Here is a 20,371-nt window from a genome sequence, read left to right as displayed (position 1 = left end):
CCACTAAAGCACTCTTAAAGATTTTCCTTCACGAGCATTTTCTGGGCCACCTTGGGGACATAGAAAGAAGACATGATAAGAGCCCTCTAATATTTCTATCTTCTGATATTTTTTAATCCCTTCTTCAATACTATACCACTGTTTCATTTAGCATTATTCTCTACTGTGACTAGGTTTTAGGCAACGAACCGAGAAAATATTAAGAAGCACTTCCAACTACTCAAACCAAAGTGTTAAATTCAAATTTCTAGAAAATACATTCACGTTGATAAATTCAGCCTGAATCTAATATTTTGTGTTTTTCTCCTTAGGAAATCCATTCCCGTGCGCGTTTTCCCCACATTCATGTAAATTAGCAAATCTTGGTCCTCAATGTGTGCTAATCACTAACTCCTAGGTTACAATTTATAATTGGTCACCCGGGCATGCTGATACCTAATTCTAGTTATATGTTGGTAGATAATGAGGAGCGAAGGGAGTAGAGCACACGGATAATTGGCTCTCTTTTGTAAGGTAACTCCCTTAGGTGCATCTTCATGTAAAGCAATAATCTCATTAGACATAGGAGCAGGTTCGTTTTGTCTGGTGATGAAGGCTCAGTGAGGTTTAGAGGTGCAGGGTTACCTGAGTTCTTCAGATATCTGAATATATTCCCATTTCAGTTTCTGAAGTACAACAATTTCCTGATCAATGCCCTAACTTTCACATAAGAGACCTAGTGAGGCTATGGATTCAGTTGACTTTGTAATTTGGCAACTCATGGAGTGTGGCTTTTAGTTATCTTTGTCTTGAAATGAGTTTCTTTTTCATGAAGTCTTAGAAAATTGTTCAATTTATATTCTGACCTGAGAATTTAAGGATTTGAGCTTGTCGTTCATTTATTTTTGCTTACAGAAACCAGAGCCAACAGAAGTTATACCACCCTGCAGTCCTTTATTTATTTTTGACTTTCCTGTGCTCTGGCAGGAGCAAATAGTTGCTTCTAATGAGCAGTGATCAGAGGCTATATTAATCTTTTAGTTTTTTCTACCATTGTATGTCATAGACATATCATCTTTATCTACTAATGGAATTTTACTGCTCTCAGTCCTAAGTTACCAGGTAGTAGAGTCTCTCTCCCACCAATTTCCCCAAGGTTCTGTTGCCTACAATCATTTCTCAGCACCAATTTCTCTGTACTAGTCAAGGTTCATAAAATAATTCTGGCTAACTCAACCAGAAAAGAAATTCACTGAAATGATATAGAATCACAGAGTCGATGGGAAGCCAAGATTACAGCCCAGCCAGGAGCCAAGAGAAATTGGGAAGCCAATACCATAAGGATCACACACCATAATGAGGCCACCATCCTTGGCACCACCACCACTGGTTGCTAGCGGCTGACTGTTGGCTGCTGTCATTCTTGATATCACTGACCAAGGATGCCTATTCCTCTACATCTGTACTTTCAACTCCTCTGCTACCGCAACAAGAAAAACTCCCACATTCTGTTTCTTTGCATTATGGGCAGGGGGAGATGTTCAAATAATTTTAACAAGAAAAACTCCCACATTCTGTTTCTTTGCATTATTCCCTCAATATTCAAAATCCTGTACCATGGCATCCGATTCACCAAGCCTAGATCACATGCTAATGCCTTCAGGAGAGAACAGGAGAGCTGTCCTCTGTGGTTTCCATAGTGGGAGGGAAGTGGAGCCCAGTCTCCCACAGATATTAGATTCTCACAGATGAGAAGAATGGATGTTAAGAGGTCCCACTCTACTCTTCCCAGAAAAATCCTTCTATAGTCGTTAAACTGAAAAGATTTGGAACAAACACTGCAAAGAAAGAATTAAAGCCTAAGGTAGGTAAAGTAATTTATTAAAATTGTTTTAATGAATAAAACCTCCATGGCTAGACAAATAGATGCTAAGAAGATTTGGAAAAGGAATCAAAGAGTAACTATCAATAAACTTTAAAAATTCACAAGACACTAGAAAGGAATTGAAATTGAGTTGATTTTGTATGAAGGAAAATGGTGGGTTCCAGTAATTATCAGCTGGGTAGTGAATATTTGGCAATTGATAGAATCACCTGGTTAAACAGCATTGCTTGCTGTGAACACCTAGAAATGATTAAGTGAATACTAGGGGCCAGTGTGAGTTTATTAAGGAAAAATCACAGCAACCATCTTTATTTCCTTTTTGAATCAATTAATAGATTTGTAGACCCATGGTAGACAACATGAGAATGTTATGGGTACTCTGTCTTTATAAAATTAAAAATACCTTTATTTGCTTTTAGTGTAAAATAAAACATGGTAATTATAGAAAAGATAGATAAAGTTTTCTAGTAAAATGGACTCCAACTATGATCTCTGCATTTTTCCCACTAAAAAACACTAAAAATATTAAAGAAATAAGAAAGATAAAAATCCATAAGAATAAAGAAATTAGAAGAGGAGATAACAAGACTAGGGATGACGACAAATTTTTGGAAGGTAGAAATATGTGGATGAGTGGTAAATAACTTGACAGAGAAAGGAAAGCTGAACGCAAGCGCCTAAAGAAAAAGATGTTAATGAAATCAAGACCTATTTTACAGGTGGGAAAATTGAGTCATCGGAAGCTAATTAACTTGCTCAAGGAAGTGAGAAAGCTGAGACCCAATAGTCCAACCTTGGTGACTGCCATCAACCACCACACACACATTGCTTCCCTACTTTGTGAAGCAAAACAGGTGACCCCGCCACATAAGTGTGATTTGAGGGACTCTGAGCAGGTCTTCTGCAGGGAAGTATTGCACTGGCCAGCTGAACCAAAAAACAGGCCAGTTACGCATTTGGCTTTATAGTTCTTCTAAATCTAAATCTACATATTTGAATGTTGTACACATTGGAAGTTAACTGAGAAAAGATTTTGATAAAAGGAAGAACTGCCCAAGAGTGTTAGATGGTGGAATTCATTCATTCAACAACTATTTATTGAGTGCTATGATAAACTTGGCAATGTGGTGGGCTCTGATAAGATAATGATGAAAAAGATAATGATAAGATAATGATGAAAAAGACCAACGTTTCTTTGCCCTGGCAGAGTTCACCTCCAATGGAGGGTTGAAAATAATGAAATAAGTGATAGGAATAAGTGTGCTTGGTGAACAAGAGATGGAACTATGAAGTCATATGGCAGGGAAACCTTCCCCAGTCTGGAGGGGTAGGAGTTTGGGGCTGGGATTCCCTTGGGGAGTGAAGGCCAGGTTGAAACTTGAAGAGTCAGACTTTCCCAGAGAAGGGGATGGATAGGAGGGAAAAAGCTTTATGGGCAGGGGGAGAGGTTCAAATAATTTTAGTAAGAGATGATGATGGCTAAGGTATGGGCTTAACAGAGTGAACAGAGGATGAATTTCTGAACAGAAATGAAAAAGATGGATTTTCCAGAAAATGCTGTGCATACCACCAATTAGTACATGAGATTATTTTAGGTGCTTTACAAACGTATATTACATCCTTTTACTAAGTTGTGTTTATTTAACATACATTAGAAATATATGTGTGTGTGTGTGTGTGTGTGTGTATAAAGCATATCAAACCTGCGATTTCCCAGATTGTATTGTTTAAGATGAAACTAAAGTAGATACTTGATTTTTTTTAAGTCAATTAAAAATACTAAGCAAATAATGGTACTGAAGCATCGTATTTAGAGGGCTATTATTGGTGGGGTGCTAGGCTGCAAAATTGCTGGGTGCACCACATTGCCTGAGGTCGGCCCTCCCAGTAACAGCCATGTCCTGCCTCTCCCTTTACCCACACTCTTGGACTTTTTCTTTACGTAGTGTTTGCCCCAAGTCTTGTTCTCCCTTGTCTTGTTCTTGAAGTTTCTTACTTTGCCTGTGTGTGAACAGCTTTCTCTCTCCAACTCCTTAACACTGGTTTTTGCAGCCCTCTGATGTAGGCTGTTAATATGAGTTTCAGAACTCTTAATGGCATGTTTTTTCCTTTTTCTTTCTTCCTTCCTTCCTTCCTTCCTTCCTTCCTTCCTTCCTTCCTTCCTTCCTTCCTTCCTTCCTTCCTTCCTTCCTTTCTTTCTTTCTTTCTTTCTTTCTTTCTTTCTTTCTTTCTTTCTTTCTTTCTTTCTTTCTTTCTTTCCTTTCTTTTAAATAAATATCCTTTTATCTTAAAGTTTTAGAGTATGCCTTCTTGGAAATGCAGTGGTAGACCATTGCCTGCTGGTTTTCATAGTTCTCTTCCCCTCACACTCCCCTTCAAGCCCACTGGGTCCTCCAGCCTCTCCAGCATCACTGCATTCTCATCCAGGTCATATTCTTTGCACTCGGCGGAATTAGAGTGGAGCACTCAGTTCCAGCAGTGATAACCCACTGTGGTCCAACTGCACACAGCTGAGCAGAATGGCTGAGTCTGTGAACATGGTTCACAGCCATGGGAGCACCCTCCCTCCCTGCTGCTGCTGGAACAAAGCATTCGTCCTGACATCACAGCTTCATATGCCAACAAAGACTGTGCAAGAGGGGCTGCTACCCAAGTATAACGTGCACTGGAGAATACAGAGAGATGGACGACACACACACACACACACACACACACACACACACCACACACACACCACACACACATAGAGTCCCACTTGAAACTACCATAATGAATAACTTTGTTTGGAGCCAGGCTCTGTCTCACAACTCTAGCTTCATCCTGGGAAAGTGCGCAATGCCTGGTCCCAAGATAACGGAAGAGAGACAACTGTGTATTACAGTGGCCCAGGGCAAGTATGTTGAAGTCAAGGAAACACGCCACCTGTCCTTGCTTCTTTCTCCCCATGATCCAATAGGCAGCTCTGGGAATAATCAGTTCTGGCCTCTAACCACACAGTTTAAGGGACAGGCAGAGATGTAATGCTGAGATATCACGACCATTTTGGAACAAATAGTCAAGTGGAAAAGCAGAGGGCCGCTAGCGACATCCCTGGGGACGGACAGTCCCGTTCTCACCCATGTTCCCCAGGGAAGGGCCACATTCCTGGGATATCCCAAGGCCCGTTTCAACCTTGAGTCAATGCTGTTTTCTCCTCTTGCTCTGAGACCAACGTATTAGGTATTAGGAGTTGCAGAGGGTAATATGGAGGTATCCAATGGCAATAGAACTCATTGGAAAAGAACCCATGAATAAATCCTGTCACAATCCCTTCTTAACATCTAAAAATATATAAAATAGTGTAACCGAGAAAAGTTTTGTGACAAATATAACTCATAAAAGCTTACATTCCTAAAAAATCTAGATCTAATAAAAATTTATGCGGCTAATCCTTAGCTCGACTTGGCAATGATCAGAGTATAAAAGGATAAGACTAGACAATTTTATACACGGGAAAATAGAAACCATGGCTTAAACCACCGACAGAAATTAGATAAGTACAAATTAAACAGATTAGAGGTTCTATTATATACCTACGAATCTAGCAAAAGTGAAATAATAAAAGCTAACATTAATAAGACTCAAGTAAAAATATCCAAGAGGAAAAGAATTCGCACTATGATGCATTCATAGTATTACTTATGATGCTTAAAATAATTTAGGAGCAATCCTTAAAGTTCTCACGATAAAGACATGATTGAGTAAACCATGGAATACCACATAGCCTTTAAAATGGAATAATATGTAGCCTTTTAAAATCATAGGAATGAACTCCGCAATCACCACTGAGCAGATCAGACTTGTTCGCACGCCTTGGTGCCTCTGTAACCATGTCTGACGAACCCGATATGGCTGAGATTGAGAAATCTGATAAGTCAGAACTGAAGAAAACAGAAACACGGGAGAAAAATCCACTGCCTTCAAAAGAAACGATTGAACAGGGGAAGCAAGCAGGTGGATCGCAAGGAGGCGCGCGGCGCACTGCGCATGCCACAAGCAGTGCCTTCGTATTTTACTCCTTTAGCTGTTTAACTTTGTGAGATGCAAAGCGGTTGGATCAAGTGTAAATGACTGTGCTGCCACTTTTCACATCAAAGAACTACCGACAACAATGAAGGCCGCCCCTGCCTCTCCCACCTGCCTGTGTGGCTGGCAGAGAAGGAAAAGAACTTGCACGTGGGTGAAGGCGGAAGCTGGGTGGGACGACAGTGAAATCTAGAGTGGAAACCAAGCTGGTCCAAGGGGTCCCGCAGGCTGTAACATGCAGTTTAATCAGCGTGCCATTTTTTTTTTGTCGTTCAAATGATTTTAATTATTAGAATGCACAATTTTTTAAATATGCAAATAAAAAGTTTTAAAACCTGAAAAAAATAGGTATGATAATCATTGACATGTGTATTTTTGAAAAAAAATGCAGGAAGACAAGGAGTACGTATGTAGGCAACACTTTCAAGTGAATGTGTACATTCTAATGAAGGTTAGAAGTGATTTCAGAGAGGTGTACTTGCTTTGCGGGATTTCATTTTCTGTAAAGATAAGTGCATAATAAAAATATAAGTGTATCTAGACATATATCACATAAAAGAGAGAGTGGAGAGTAATTTCTTCTTTCTCCTTGCTTCCCAGGGGAGCCATGAAGATGAATTAAGTGGTCTGAACTTCTTGGATCAAAATATTAGATGCTTGGATAAGTGGATGGTTCAGGTTCTTCCTTGGAGACGTTAAAGAATATCCATCTGTCAATGGTTATGATGTTTTTGAATTATTTAATGACATTAGCAAACGTTCATGATTAGTGGTGTTTTTGATTTTTTAAAAAGATTCTAGACTATATCCTCCCTCACATGTCTCCCTATGTCTCTTTCTCACATACAACATACAAGCACATACGTACACAGTACATTAAAAGTAGATTGTATTATTTGGCATTAGTAAGAACAGTAGAGAAGGAATCTCCGAAGTAGTTACCGTACGGACCTCGACACCTGTTGTTTTTAATTCACTTTCTTACACCCTCTGCTTGGCTCTAACTTCCCACTCGCCACGCACACACCCCCTGCAATCCCACCACCACCACCCAGAAGTGGTTCTATGAATCCAGAATTAACAATATCATAACATAAACTGAGAAATTCTTTGTCTATTCTCGTATTTCTCCAGTAGTAGTGATGTTGTAACGGGCCAGCCTTTCATCAGAAGAAGAAATGGGCAAAGAGTTGCCAAATCATTTGGAAAACATCTTATATAAAAATGATGAATCTTTTCATTATGTAAGAAGATAAAATAATGATAAAGGAACATATTTTAATATTTTCTTTTAACATTTTGTCTTAACATATTTAATATCTCATTTATTTTATTACATTTCTCGAATATTTAATGTGCTTCATCATACTGAGAGCTGTTAAAAATAAGATTCCAAAATGATCTTCCAAGTTTGCAAAATTCTGAATAAGAAATGGCAGAATGGTGATCTGTTCCATTTCCCCACAAGAGAATGCTCAAGATATGTTAAGTTTTTAAAAATCAGAATACAAAATTATGTATAGGATTAAGTTAAAAATCAGAAAACAAAAATATGTATGCAAGAGATCAGTTACGCAATACATACACACTCATATTCATTCAGAAAAAAATGTAATAGTGTCATCAGTGAAATGCTGAAATTGTGAGCAATTTCAATTTTCTTCTGTATACTTTCCCCTATCTTTCATATTTTCTATCACAAGTGTGTGTGTTAGCTCTATAATAAAGAGAAATTCAGAAGAGTTTTTAAGAGAAAGCAATATCCAAGAGTCTGGAAAGAAGTCCTGCCATTAAGTCAAGAGGCAGACAGGGTCTCATAGCTCCACTTCAGAAGCAATGTTCAGTGAGGACCTTGTGTAGTCAAGGGTAGGCTCTCAAGAGAGGGCGGCCAAAAAGGAGGAAAAAATCAAGACTGAGAGAATAAAATGGCAGACATGACAAAATCTCATTCCGATGGCTCTGAGTAACATCGATAAGGAAGGATAACTACAACTACAGAAGAATAAACAGGACCTCAGAGGACATCTGGTCCAAAGAGCCCAGAAGAGCTGAGCTCATTCGCCTACAGCTGCTTAGTGGGAGACCTGGGATTAGAACTCTGGCATCCTGAGTCCTAGTCAGTGCTCCTGACTCTAGCGCCCTCTGTTTCCCAGTGCAAATTACATGCTGTCGTTATTGTGATTGTTGTTGCTATTTGCATCAAGAGAGTACATTGTACAACCTTTCACCTGGACCGGAAATCCTGGCTGAACCTGCTTCCCTAACTTCACTTCAGGTGGATCATGTAACATTATTTCAAATTGGGACAGATTCTCAATATTTCTACATCCCTCTTGACTACATTTCTCCTCCTCCTTTGCATTGTTTCTTATAGTGTTTAAACTTCCAAAAAACCTTAAGTAGTGCAAGAACTTTCATGTATCCTTCTCCTAAACAAAAACTGTTAACATTTTACCACATCCCACCCCTTTTCTCTCTCACACACACATGCACATATACCATACATAGCATGTATATATAAGAGCATCCATACATGTCATATATATCACATATATGTAAAAACATCCACATATATATGTACACACATGAACATTACACATTTTCCAGAACCATGTGAAAGTAGGTTGAACACATCAAAACACTTTACTTCTCAATTCTCCAGCATCACCTAAGAATGAAGACATTCTCCTACATAGATATGATATCATTATCACACCTAAGAAAACTCATATCTAATATTTAATCTCTTCAAATTTTCCTAAATGTTCCCAAAATGTTTTTTATAGCTGTTTCAAGATTTTGATCAAGGATCTCATCAAGGGCTACATACTTTATGCAGTTATCGGGTCTCCTTAGTCTCTTTTGGTTTAAAACAATCCCCTCACATTTTGTTTTTACTTCTGTTTTTCATGACACTAAACTTTTGAAGAGTTCCCACCAGTTTTCTTAGATAATCTCTCACATTCTGGATTTCTAATTGTTTCCTCATAATTAGATTCAAATTAAATATCTTTGGAAAGAATATTATGCAGGGGATATTATTTGTCTCTTATTGTATAATATCAGAAGGCACATAACATTAGATTGTCCCACTATGCTGTTTGACCTATAAGTTAAGGAATAGCCACCAGATCTTTCAATTGCAAAGGTATAGTATCCCCTTTCTAATAATTTATGGAATAAGTCTTTGAGACCATGTGAATATCTTAGCATCTGTTAATAATCATAATTCTTGCCTGAATTGGGGTTGCAAAACAGTGATTTTGTCATTTTCTTATTTATTAGCTGGCATTCTCTGTAAAGAAGAAACCCACATCCCATCTTGTGTGCTCTCCCCAGCAATCTTCCGACTACTCTTTGTGCCTCCGGTCTGGCCGACTCCACTCCATCTGCTGCCAGAAGAAACATGCTCCATTGTAAATCTGGATACATCCATGCCCCGTTTAACATCCTTCCGGAACGAACTCAAATCTGTGAGCGTGGCACGGGGCTCTTTGCGAGCTGGTTCCTGTCTCACCTCTCTCTCTGTACCCCTCCCTGTATTTCATTCAAATGATCTATAGTTCTCCAAACACATCACCCTACTTCATAGGCCTGCACCTCTGCACACACTAGTCCCTCTGCTGCAAGGTGCTTCCCCACCTGCTGACCTCACCTGAGCCCCACTTATTTTTCAAGCTTTGGTTCATTCATTAGCTCCTCCGAGCCTCAGGCTAAATAGCTGCCCTTTGGGACTCTCATGTCACCTGCACACACTTCTGTCATCACGTTTGTGGCCCTGCATTGGAAATTTGTGTTGGTTTGCTTGTCTCTCCCACCTGATTGTAAGCTCTTTGTTGGAACAGATCTGTCTTTCATCTCTGTATGACAGGAATCCAGCTTTAAATAAGCATTCAGAAAATATGTTCCAATGAATTAACTCATGTTTCCTCAAATAATTAAATAATGTGACCGTCTTCCAGAACAACTAGATTATATGATCTTTAAAGACAAAAACTATGTCTTATATATCTTTGTATTGCTCATATATCCCACTGTATTGCTTGGTAATTTGAGTCAGCTTCTGAGTGAGTAGGTTGGCACTTATAAAAGTCTACGGACATAGTACTTTTCACCTGCCGAGTATATTTTCCTTTTGAGAATTGCTCCTCTTTTACTAACAAGATAACCAATCCCTTGCCTGGCCTTCCCACACACGGGTGACTCATATTTCGAGCTAGTTAATTACAGGACTCCATTCTCCTGGCTGCAATGGTTGGCTAAGGTAAGGAGGACACTTGGTATTTTTGAAGGAGGTATCAGGAAAGACATGCAGGGAAAACATTGTAATAGCCATCGCTGCCGGAGGCCATCTCTGTCTCAAGGTGGAGAGGAAGCCATCTCAATGGGGAGACAGAGCTAATGACATTATTTAAACCTCTTAACCCAGTCACATCTGAAGAGTCATGTTTTAGAGTTCCTGGTACACAAGTCAATGAATGCCTTCCTTCTTGCCTTTTAAGTAGACAAATCCTGACAAATATACAAGATCCGATTCCATGACAATCCACATTTGGTTAAGCAGATAAACTGAGATGAAAATAAGAATTTCACCTACATTTAGTCCTTTATTAATTTGGGGGAAATTGTATAAAAACACTATATTGGTCAGATTCTCCAAGGAAATAGAACCAATGATATAAATTATATATAGTTATAAGTAGAGATATAGATATAGCTATGAGGAGAGAGAGAGAGAATGGAATTAGCTCATGAGAAGTCTCATGATCTCTTGTCTGCAAGCTGGAGAATCAGGAAAGCCAGCGATGTAATTTGATCCCAGTTCGAAGGTCTGCCACCCACAGGATCTGATGGTATAAGTCTAAGTCCAGAGACTTGAGAAGCAGGGGGCCGATGGCGTAAGAACCAAGAGTGCCTATGTCCAAGGGCAGGAGAAGATGGATGTCTCAGCTCAAGCAAAGAGAGCAAATTCACCTTTCTTCCACTTTTTTATCCTATCCGGGCCCTTAACAGATGATGCCCACCCAGGCGAGGGTAGTCGCCTTTACTCAGTCTTCCAATTCAAATGTTAATCTTGTCCAGAAACACCCTCACAGAAGCACCCAGAAATAATGTTGCATAAGGTATCTGGGCATCCCTTAGCCCAGTCAAGTTGCCACACACAATTAACTGCCACAGATACCTCTATAGCCCCTGGCAACCAGGAAGAGAGCTTTTATCTAGGCTGCTTCAGAAGAACTCAAGGCGTATTTGGGGGCTCTATTCTGATGCTTCTGCCCCCTAGGTCTTTCCAAAGGGGCAAAGCAGACCAAAATATATGTGTATGCGTGTGTGTGTGTGTGTGTGTGTGTGTATGTATGTATGTATCAATAAGTAGCACTCTTTAACCCTAACCCTAAAAGAAAAATAAACATTCTCAGCTTCACCTGTATATTAAATGGTAAAGGCTGGCCAGTATCTTTATTAATTCTGTTCAAGGAGCTTATCGAATACCTTCTTGTTGCAAATGGTTCATGGCATCTGTTTTTTTTTCGGAGGTCAACAATCTACTCTGCTTCTGGAAGCTTACTCTGCTTCTGGAAGCTTTTTCTGCTTAGGGTGGAGTGGTAAGGAGTAGGGCTACTTTCCAGGACAGAGGTGTCAAAATGCCAGGTGCATTTCAGGGAACCGTTACTGGGAATATGTTCTAGCTCGCACCTCAAATGAGGCATGAGAGAAGAGAGGCTGGCCTTCTCCAAAGCAGTCTACAGAGCTTAGAGACCACAAAAGGAGGAAAATGCAGAGTCTTGGTTTAAAAAAGATTCCTTCATGTCAGCCCAATTGGATACCCTGTGTGGCGATTTTTAGGTGTAAGGGGAAATAGCCAAGCTCTTTAAGAGAAGCATTTTCATGGCTTTCATTTGAATTATCTTAATTAGATGCTTTTCTCCTAATGGTCCACTAGCTAAGACAAACCATCCCACCGGAACCAGAGTTGTGATGAAGTGTGGCGGGAGCGGGGAGAAGTCATTTGACAGTACACACTCCTGCCCCGGGAGGTCTGGCTGTGGCACTTCTGGATGGAGCAGCATGGAGGACCTGATGCCCTGGATGACAGCAAATGGGATGGAAAGGGGGACAACACCGAGGAATTGGGGAGAGGCACAGAAAAGGGAGGAGGACAGTCAAAAGAAACAGTAGTTTCTTCACAATTTCACTAAGGCTAGAACTGCTGGTCTACCCCCAAATGTGTCCTTTCTAGAGATGCAAGGGTGAAAAATGGTAAGAGAGCCCATCATTTTATGTCTCTGAGTTTGGTAGAAAGGGAGATGACCACCTTCGCCTTCATCCCCTAGGAACCTATTCCAGTCTTGGACTTTAATTCTTCTGCCCCTTGCTACTAAATTCTCTCCCTAAAGAAGAGGCAGAAACCTGGCTCAGGACAGCAAAGAGACGCGGAGAAGAGCAGCTTGTTTCTTCCAACCTGTTTCCGCGGTCTGCCCCGTGCCCCCAGGAGGAGCATCTCTGTCAGGTAACTAACTATAGGAAGCCATGCCCTTCAGGTATTTTCAGCTTTCGTGTCCCCTTTATTAACAAAGCAGGAGCCCTAGTTCTGCCCTGGACTCTAAGCTGAGGAAGACATGAAAAGGTGATGACTATATATTTCAAAAGAACAGCTTGGTGAGCTTAGGGAAAGCCAGAAAAAATAGACTGTTTTTTTTTTTCCCTGCCTACAGGGCTGGGTTCTGAGAACATACACACTTCCTCTGAGTCCCCTGGTTTATATAATTCAAGCATCTGGGGATTCCAGAGCTTTACCTCATAGCAACTATTAAAAGGTCCTATGAGTACTGTTTCCCCAGAGGCTGTGGGCAGAGGGATGAGAACTGAGGCACAGAGGAGAGAGAGGGAAGGTTAAGGGCTGGCCCAGGCACATCTGGGGTGGACTCTTAACTCCTCATCATGCCAGTCCCAGGGCCTGATGACACCGCAGGCAGATGATTAGCTTAATATCCACTCTGTGAGTCACATTTGGTGGAGGTTGCTCCAGGCAAGCAGGTTAGAGGCCGTTCCACCGGAGCACCTGCTGGACCTCCATGCCACACAGCCTCCTGCCTCCTCTGCACAGCCTCTGTCAGCTTCCAGCACCGATCCTTTTGTTGTCACTGCTGCCACTATGGTGATCACTGCCCTTGGGTTCAGCCACAACTCCAGAGGTGCCCGGGCTGTGCAGGCTGTCGGGACTGTCCCTCAAATCTCCCCAGTGCCCACAGAGAGCCCGTGTGGCTGCACATGGCTCTCTCCAGACAAGAAAAACCAGGGGAAGGCCGGGCCTGCATCCCTGACTAATGATCATGCCTTCAAGGCGGGATGCAGCCTGTGACTCAAAGTGTGGAGGCACGGCAGAGGGAGGCAACAGTGGCAGGGAGGGGAGGGATAGGGAGGAAAACACAGGTGGGGGGTGGGGAGGAAGGAGAGAAAAAGCAAAGGAACGAAAGCCTCTGAACTTTGAATCTAGAGCATGTCTCTTCTATGGCAGTCACAAAAGTGGAAAATGGTGAGATGAAATATCTTCACACAGCAGGCCAGCGGTCCAGTGTGATGTCACTTTGGAAGGAAGACGAGACTGAAGGAATAAAAGGATGTTACTATAACTGTAATTGCTGTAACTCGCAATACAGTATAAGGTACACTGCATATGCAAATTCAGTGTTACACAGACTGAAATCTTATGGACAAGAACTGTGGTTCCTCTTAAGCTAGAAAAGTAATCACATACATCAAAACTGTTTTAGCTTGGTCCTGTTCCAAGAATACAAGTCTGGACAGGAAGGATATTTAAAGACAAGTTAGGTTCAGTTTTTCCATAGGAAGTTATTATTTCCTGAAGTTTGTCGTTCGACACATTTTATATCTGATCGTTTATAATAACAAGCTATGTTGTAAGAGGAGATTGGCTTTGTATGTACAGCATATATAGACACATAGATATGTGTGCTGTGTATAAACTACTGTTCTACAGCTATATATAAAAGTTCTTTTAATATTCTAGGACAGTCATTCCAATCCTATAAGAACTAACGTTAGCTTTTCATTAAAAAACTGCAACATAACGATGTAGCCTACATAATCGCATAATTTCTTAAAATTGACATATACCTGTGACGTAAAGGAGAAATTTAAAAATAGATATTTATAATGAAATAACTTATATTATGATACATAAATGCTCAGGCACAGCTAAACTAGAAGATATAATAAAATAGGCAGATGCTCGTACCTACTTGTAATGAATAAGTTTGGATTTAAGAAAAGACAACACTCATTTGAATATTGTTGATCTTTTATCTTTATAGTTAACATTTAGAAATAAAGATAAAACAAATATGCTTCTACATTTCTATAAGATCACCATTAGTTAATAGACACAAATGCAGGCTGACACGGATGTGTTGACTCAAATACCTTGAGCAACATTGCCATCTGTGAAAGGATTTTCTGAAACTTTGAGACATTCTTTGGAAAGTTCCCAACAAAACAAAATGCAATCTTCTCACAATTTAACTAGCAGTTGCATCTATGGACAATTCAGCATATAGTAAAACCATGTACATTTTTTTTGTGTGTTTATTTAAAATGGATTTCCTGTCTAGGCTTGGATAAGTATAAAAGAGTTTCCTCCTACATAAATTTCTCATGGGATTGGTAACGTTCTCTGGCTTCTGCATGAAGCCATGTCCCATTTCATGCTCCTGACCTTAGCTCTTCTAAGCCACACAAACACTCCTAGTCTCAATGTCAATCCTCTTCTAGTTTCTCATCCTCTAAGACGAATGACCCCACTAGTCCATTTATTGCTCTACAGCTATGTAATAACTTCATCTCTCCTTCAGTTCATTGCCTGCTTTTCTGTTTTCATCACTTTCTTCACTATCTGTAATTGTTCATTCATTAATTCATTTATGCATTCAACGACAAGTATGTATGAAGCATAAAACATTGTCTGTTACTTAAAATCACCACTGCTTCTAATAAGGATGGAGTCTAATGCAACCCAACCCTGAGCTCCACGGTCCCCAGTCTCTGCATGGTGTCACGCTCAAGAGTCCAGCAACAAAAACTGTTTAAAAGGAATTGCAATCTCTCTTTACCTCTTTCAAAGAGCTATTGGTAACTTACAGAAATACTTTATAAAAATCTTCTCCTCCATTCTTTTTGATTTTCATGTCTTTCTCTCCCAACTTTTAACTCTTTTCCTTTCTCGCCTGTCAAACATTTGTGGCTCTCCACAAAAACTGATGCATGTCTATTAGGCCACCCACCATTCTTTTGCATTTAGACTCCAACTCCCTGTTGTGGGAGTGCAATTCTTTATCGGGGCATCTAAGCTGCTGCCAGAGTCTTAGTTATTCACAGTTTCTGCTTGAAATCCTCAAGGTTGAAGAATGGGAAATTTCTCTAGAAGTTGCATTGTCGTATGCAAGAAAAGATATGTTCACTGGGAAAAAAAAACCCTCAAAACTGTTGGCTCCCACTAGCTGTTCCTCTTTGCCGTAGCTGAAGCAAACGTGGGGCCATTCCCCATCTGCTCAGGTTCCAAACGTGCCAAGGGATGGCTGACCAAGTATTCACAGTGATACCGCTGTGACATATCCTACCAACCTGAAAGCAGGTCAGGTTTTGAAGTCTCCAGTCAGAGCCCACTCGGCTCTCAGAGCTCCTTGACTGGGGTTGGAGGACAACTGTCCCCCACACACTGAGACTCACCAGCCAGAGGCCTGGCTTAAGGGGCAGAGGCCCAGCTACACCTCCTCCTTCGCTGCTCCAGGCCTTATGTCCTCTATTTGTTCTCTTTTTCTAAGAGTCATGCTGCTTTCTTTTTCTCTTCTTCAGCCCTGAATGATTCACCAATACTAAGAATTCAGTGGGCCCCTGAGGTTGTGATATGTCTTTATTACATCTATTTTAGTACGTGATCATTCTTACATTGTCTTCATTAGATTGTCCCTGATCCTCCAGGTCTTATTCCCTGCAAATAGCCCACTCTGGCATGAACACATCAGTGGATCTGTTCTCCAATCCTTGCTGACACATGGTTATGAATTGACATTTTAATCCCCCAAATTATCCATCCAGTCTGCTGTATTTTCTTTAGCAAGGAAGGAAACTTCACACCCAACTAACAGTTTTTCTGTTTTGAAGTCCACAAACACCTTCTTAGGAGGGGACTCTGGAGATTGTCACTTGGTTGGTGGCATTTCTCAGCCTCCGGGGCTTTCACTCCTATATCAGTGCATTGGCTTGTGTTGATCAAGTATTTTTCTCAGATCCTTGACCTTGCCCTTTCTGGAAATTTCTTGAATCTCTGGAAACCATTAATCTGAATCCGCAGTTCCAAATCCTGCTTGATAACCATCTCACAGCGGCTGGGGGTCCTGGGATCTGGTCTCTACAGGTAGAGCTGGGCAGAAGCCTTGAACTGCCACAAACCTCTGTTCCTCCTTCAGCAGAAGGCTGGTTAAAAGCCGGTGTCCGGTTTGCAACTACACGAGAGGATTTTTGGGCTTCCCCAGTTGCATGTGATTATTAATTTGGTTCTCTTTCTGGAACCAAATTCCGATGCTGATATCTCTTTGGAGGCATTTAATTTTTGCAAACAGAGCTTGGCTCTGTACTTCCTCTGTTTCACCTTCTAGTTGAAAGTCTTTTTGGTCAGGTGAGAAGGTCAGCCCTGAAACACATTCACCGTAGCTTTAACGAGGAGCATGCCGTCTCTTGCCAGCATTCCTTTTGGCTCCATGAAATGCTGCACAAAAAATTCAAATTCTGTTCTCTGGCACCATCTAATTTGCTGTTCCTTTCCAATGTCTTTGCTTCTTATTATTGTCTCTTAAACATTTTTTTTTTAATAGTCAACAGCTGCACATGGTACAAAATACAAAAAGTACAAAAGGGTTTCAGTGACAAGTCTCCCACTCATCTCTCAGCCCTCAGTCTCTCTCCTCAGGCACCACAGCCACCAGCCTCTCTGCGTGTTCGGAGCCACGAGTACGCGTGTTCTTCAAACAAACATACAAACTACCAAGAACCCCACACGTGGTGATGTTCATCTGCACCTTATTTTTTCCTTATTTGTCTTTGGAGAGTAGCTGTTAACCAGGTGAAGAGAGATGAAACCAGCTTCTGTGTACCAACAGCTTCGAGGTTGCCACTGATTCCGGAGGGTTTTATCAGACTATGCAACATTTCTCACCCGAATCAGCCTATGAGTGTTTAATGACTCTTAGCAGGCTTTCTGGCAGATCTTGGATACATGCTCAAGGAGAAGTACACCTCTTGTTGAGGTATATATATATATATATATATTTCAGGTCTACATATGTCCAATTCTAGGTTCCATTTCTAGGTTGCCTTCTTCCTTTCCTCGCTTTTTTGATGCTATATATCATAAAATACCAAAATAAATGGCAGGAACAATAAGAGGCATGAGAGTTTGGAGAAAGAAATTTGTATGACCTGGATAAGAATTTATATAACCTGCATGAAATTTTGGAGGTAGTATGTGGGCAGGGCCAGGCCAGAGGTTGGTAGAAGGGAGGGATTTATGAATTAAAGGCAAGGAGAACAGAAAGAGCAAAGGTAAAGATCAGGCAGGCAGTATCCAAAGTAAGAAGACTGGGAGAAGATTGAACAGACTGGGACGGGTCTTTCGTGCTGAGGAGCAGTGGACTATGAGGCAAGGAAGATAAGGTGGAGCATGATCATGGATGATCTCAGTACACGAATGGGAAGTTTACACTTAATCTTGGAGGGTCTAAAATAAGTCTTGCTCTCTGGTAGGGCAATTTCTCCAACTTGTTTGTTTTTTTTTTTTTTTCAGGAGCATCTTAACAGTTATCGGTCCTTTGTTGTTCCATATAAAATTTAGAATCAACTTTTCAGGATCTTTTTGGGATTGTACCTGTAATCGTATTGATTCTATAGGTTAATTTAAAGGGAACTGGCATCTTTATACTTTTCATTATTTTTAGTTCTCAGATTTCATTTTAATTCTCATATCTCTACAAATATTTTTTTCAACCAAGCATGGAAGGAAATAAGAAAACACGAATGAGAAACAAGATAGTAGAAACAGACTAGCAAAGACTTCAGATATGGAACTTTCAAATACGGATTATAATGTAACAATGCTTATTACATTTAAGTAAATAAAAGAATAGCTTACAGATAACTGCAGGGATAAGGAATCTATAAAGTTAGCAGAAACTTGGTCTTGCTCACTGCTGTATGCCCAGTGCCTGGACTATTGCCTGGCACGTAAGTGCCAAGAGAGTATTTGTTGAGGGAATGTCTGAGTATCAACACCCTAGGCCTCCTGCCTGGGCTCTTGTCACATATCTCACTAACCGCTGGTCATCTTCATTAGGATGTCCTTTTGTTTATTACCCTTAATTCATTTCCAACATACCCCACATCTGCAATATGTTCAAAATGGGGCTCACTAATTGTTTACCCTGGGTCCTCCTTATTTCTATCAGTGTTATAATCATCTCCTCAGTCACTTAGACTCCAAAACTTAGGGTCATCTTTTCTTAGTCTTGCTCCATTTCCCACACTTAGCAATCACCAAGAATCTTCTTCTATTGCACTTTTTAATCTCTCCCTTACTGTTCATTCCCATTGCCACCGTAGCCTAGGTTTTTTATTACTACATACCTGGGTAACTACTGGGCTTCTGATTACTAAGCATCCCTACTTGTCTATTCTTTTTATCACTCTTGAATTAATGTTCCTAAAATAATATTCCATGCATGTTAATTCCCCCTCCAAAATGCCTGTCAGTTACACAGAACAAGAGTCGCACATGCACGGATTTATCAGAATATCTATTTTGCTTTTAGTCATCTAATTCTTCAACAAATATAGAATTTCTATTCTGTACTAAGCTTTGTGATAAATATTAAGAAATAAGTGAACTACAGAGACCCAGTTCCTGCCCTCAGTGAACTTGCTGTCTAGTGGGGAAGACACCCACTTAAAATAACAATTACAGTTCAATATGACAAGCATTATCATAGAGGAAGTTCTCAGCGGGTGGAGAAGCTCACGGCAGAGGCAAACCTGTGGTGGGTGGGTATAAAACAGGTTTTTGAGAAGGCGTCCCAAAGTAAAGAACTGTCAATCTCATTTCTCATTATTTCCCTATTGCAACTTTCTGTTGCATTAGTCATCATTCTTTCTATACCTTATCTTTCCTTCAAGATCTATTTTCAATTTCTGCTCAGGTCTCACACTTGTGCTCGTCATCTCCTTAGATCTCAGAGTAGAACTAATGTGTTACAGAGGCTACGCTAGCTTGAATATATGTATATATGTATACACATGTACATGCATACACGCATTCAGTTAAATCAGACAAACATCACCGAATATTTAACCATTTTTAATCCATAAAAATGGTAATCCCATATGGTCCAAACATATGACTTGAAAACTTTGCCTAGGGCTGTCCCTACGTAATCCGTGATAAAAACTCACAGCTTAGCTCAAAATTACAAACTTATAAGCAGCCTCACAAATGCTCTTATACATCCTACAGATAAGTGAAAACTCTCATTTACATATTTTACATCTGATTACACGTATGTATATAAACACAGGAAATGACAAACTCATTCACAAATGTCTTCACATTCCATACACTCAATATACACACACAAACCAACAGATGCACAAGATGCAAATCTGCACATGCTCTCTCACACACATTCATCGTAATCTACACATTGCTATACACACGGACTTCTACACACACACTTACATACACACATTCACATCCAGATATACCCAGAATTCTCAGACTTAACAAAGCTAGACACGTGTGCACCCTTAGAAGAAAATTTCACTCATTCTCTTTTAAATGTCTCTTTATAGACCTAGAAAGTCAGATAAGGTGATATGAGTATGCTTAAAATAAGAATTAATAAGCTCTGAGCAAGAATCTGAAGAACTTTACTGTAAGCAAAGTGTTTATGCACGGACACTTTAACATTCACTCTCTCTACTCAACGGCCTTTTTAGGCTTATGCCCTCGGTAAGGTTCCACTTCAGTGCTCAGGTTACCGTATAAGTGACCTCTAGGTAGTGAGGTATTAGTCTGTATCATCCAGAGAGGCCTTTTCTATTGCAAGTCCCCACCAGGCCAACCTTCCTGCTGGGTTAGGTGGAATGGAAACCAGTAATGGAGAGGATGAGCTGCAACTAGTTATGGGGTGTATTCCCAGTAAGTTTGACAAGCAATTGCTGTCACAGTTGTCATTGGCGAACAGTTGCGTTAGCAGGGAACTGGCTCGAGCTTGAGTGGGATCTGAAAGCACAGAGGGGAGAAGACGTCTGCTGAGTGTCTGTTCCTTCGCCGCACGTGCTGCTTCCCCAGGCCCCAATCTCTTCTTCCTTGCTTCC

At 40.5% G+C, this 20,371-nt stretch overlaps 1 protein-coding gene across 1 annotated transcript; it reads left to right on the top strand.

Moving 5' to 3' along the window:
- Positions 1-5,733: 5,733 nt before the first annotated feature.
- Positions 5,734-6,551, top strand: LOC102893652 (thymosin beta-4). The gene is made up of 2 exons (XM_006910398.1): positions 5,734-5,864; positions 6,530-6,551. The coding sequence occupies exons 1-2, from the start codon at positions 5,734-5,736 to the stop codon at positions 6,549-6,551; spliced, it is 153 nt and encodes a 50-aa protein (XP_006910460.1).
- The last annotated feature ends 13,820 nt before the right edge of the window (positions 6,552-20,371 follow it).

The sequence above is a fragment of the Pteropus alecto genome, unplaced genomic scaffold, assembly GCF_000325575.1.
Source record: "Pteropus alecto unplaced genomic scaffold, ASM32557v1 scaffold61, whole genome shotgun sequence".
Classification (NCBI taxonomy): Eukaryota; Metazoa; Chordata; class Mammalia; order Chiroptera; family Pteropodidae; genus Pteropus; species Pteropus alecto.
This window is presented reverse-complemented; position numbering and strand designations above follow the sequence as displayed.

Coding starts and splice junctions, on each gene's coding strand:
- LOC102893652 (XM_006910398.1), top strand. CDS start 5,734: ATGTCTGACGAACCCGATATGGCTGAGATTGAGAAATCTGATAAGTCA. Junction 5,865..6,529: donor GGGAAGCAAGCAGGTGGATC/GCAAGGAGGCGC, acceptor CTTGCTTCCCAG/GGGAGCCATGAAGATGAATT.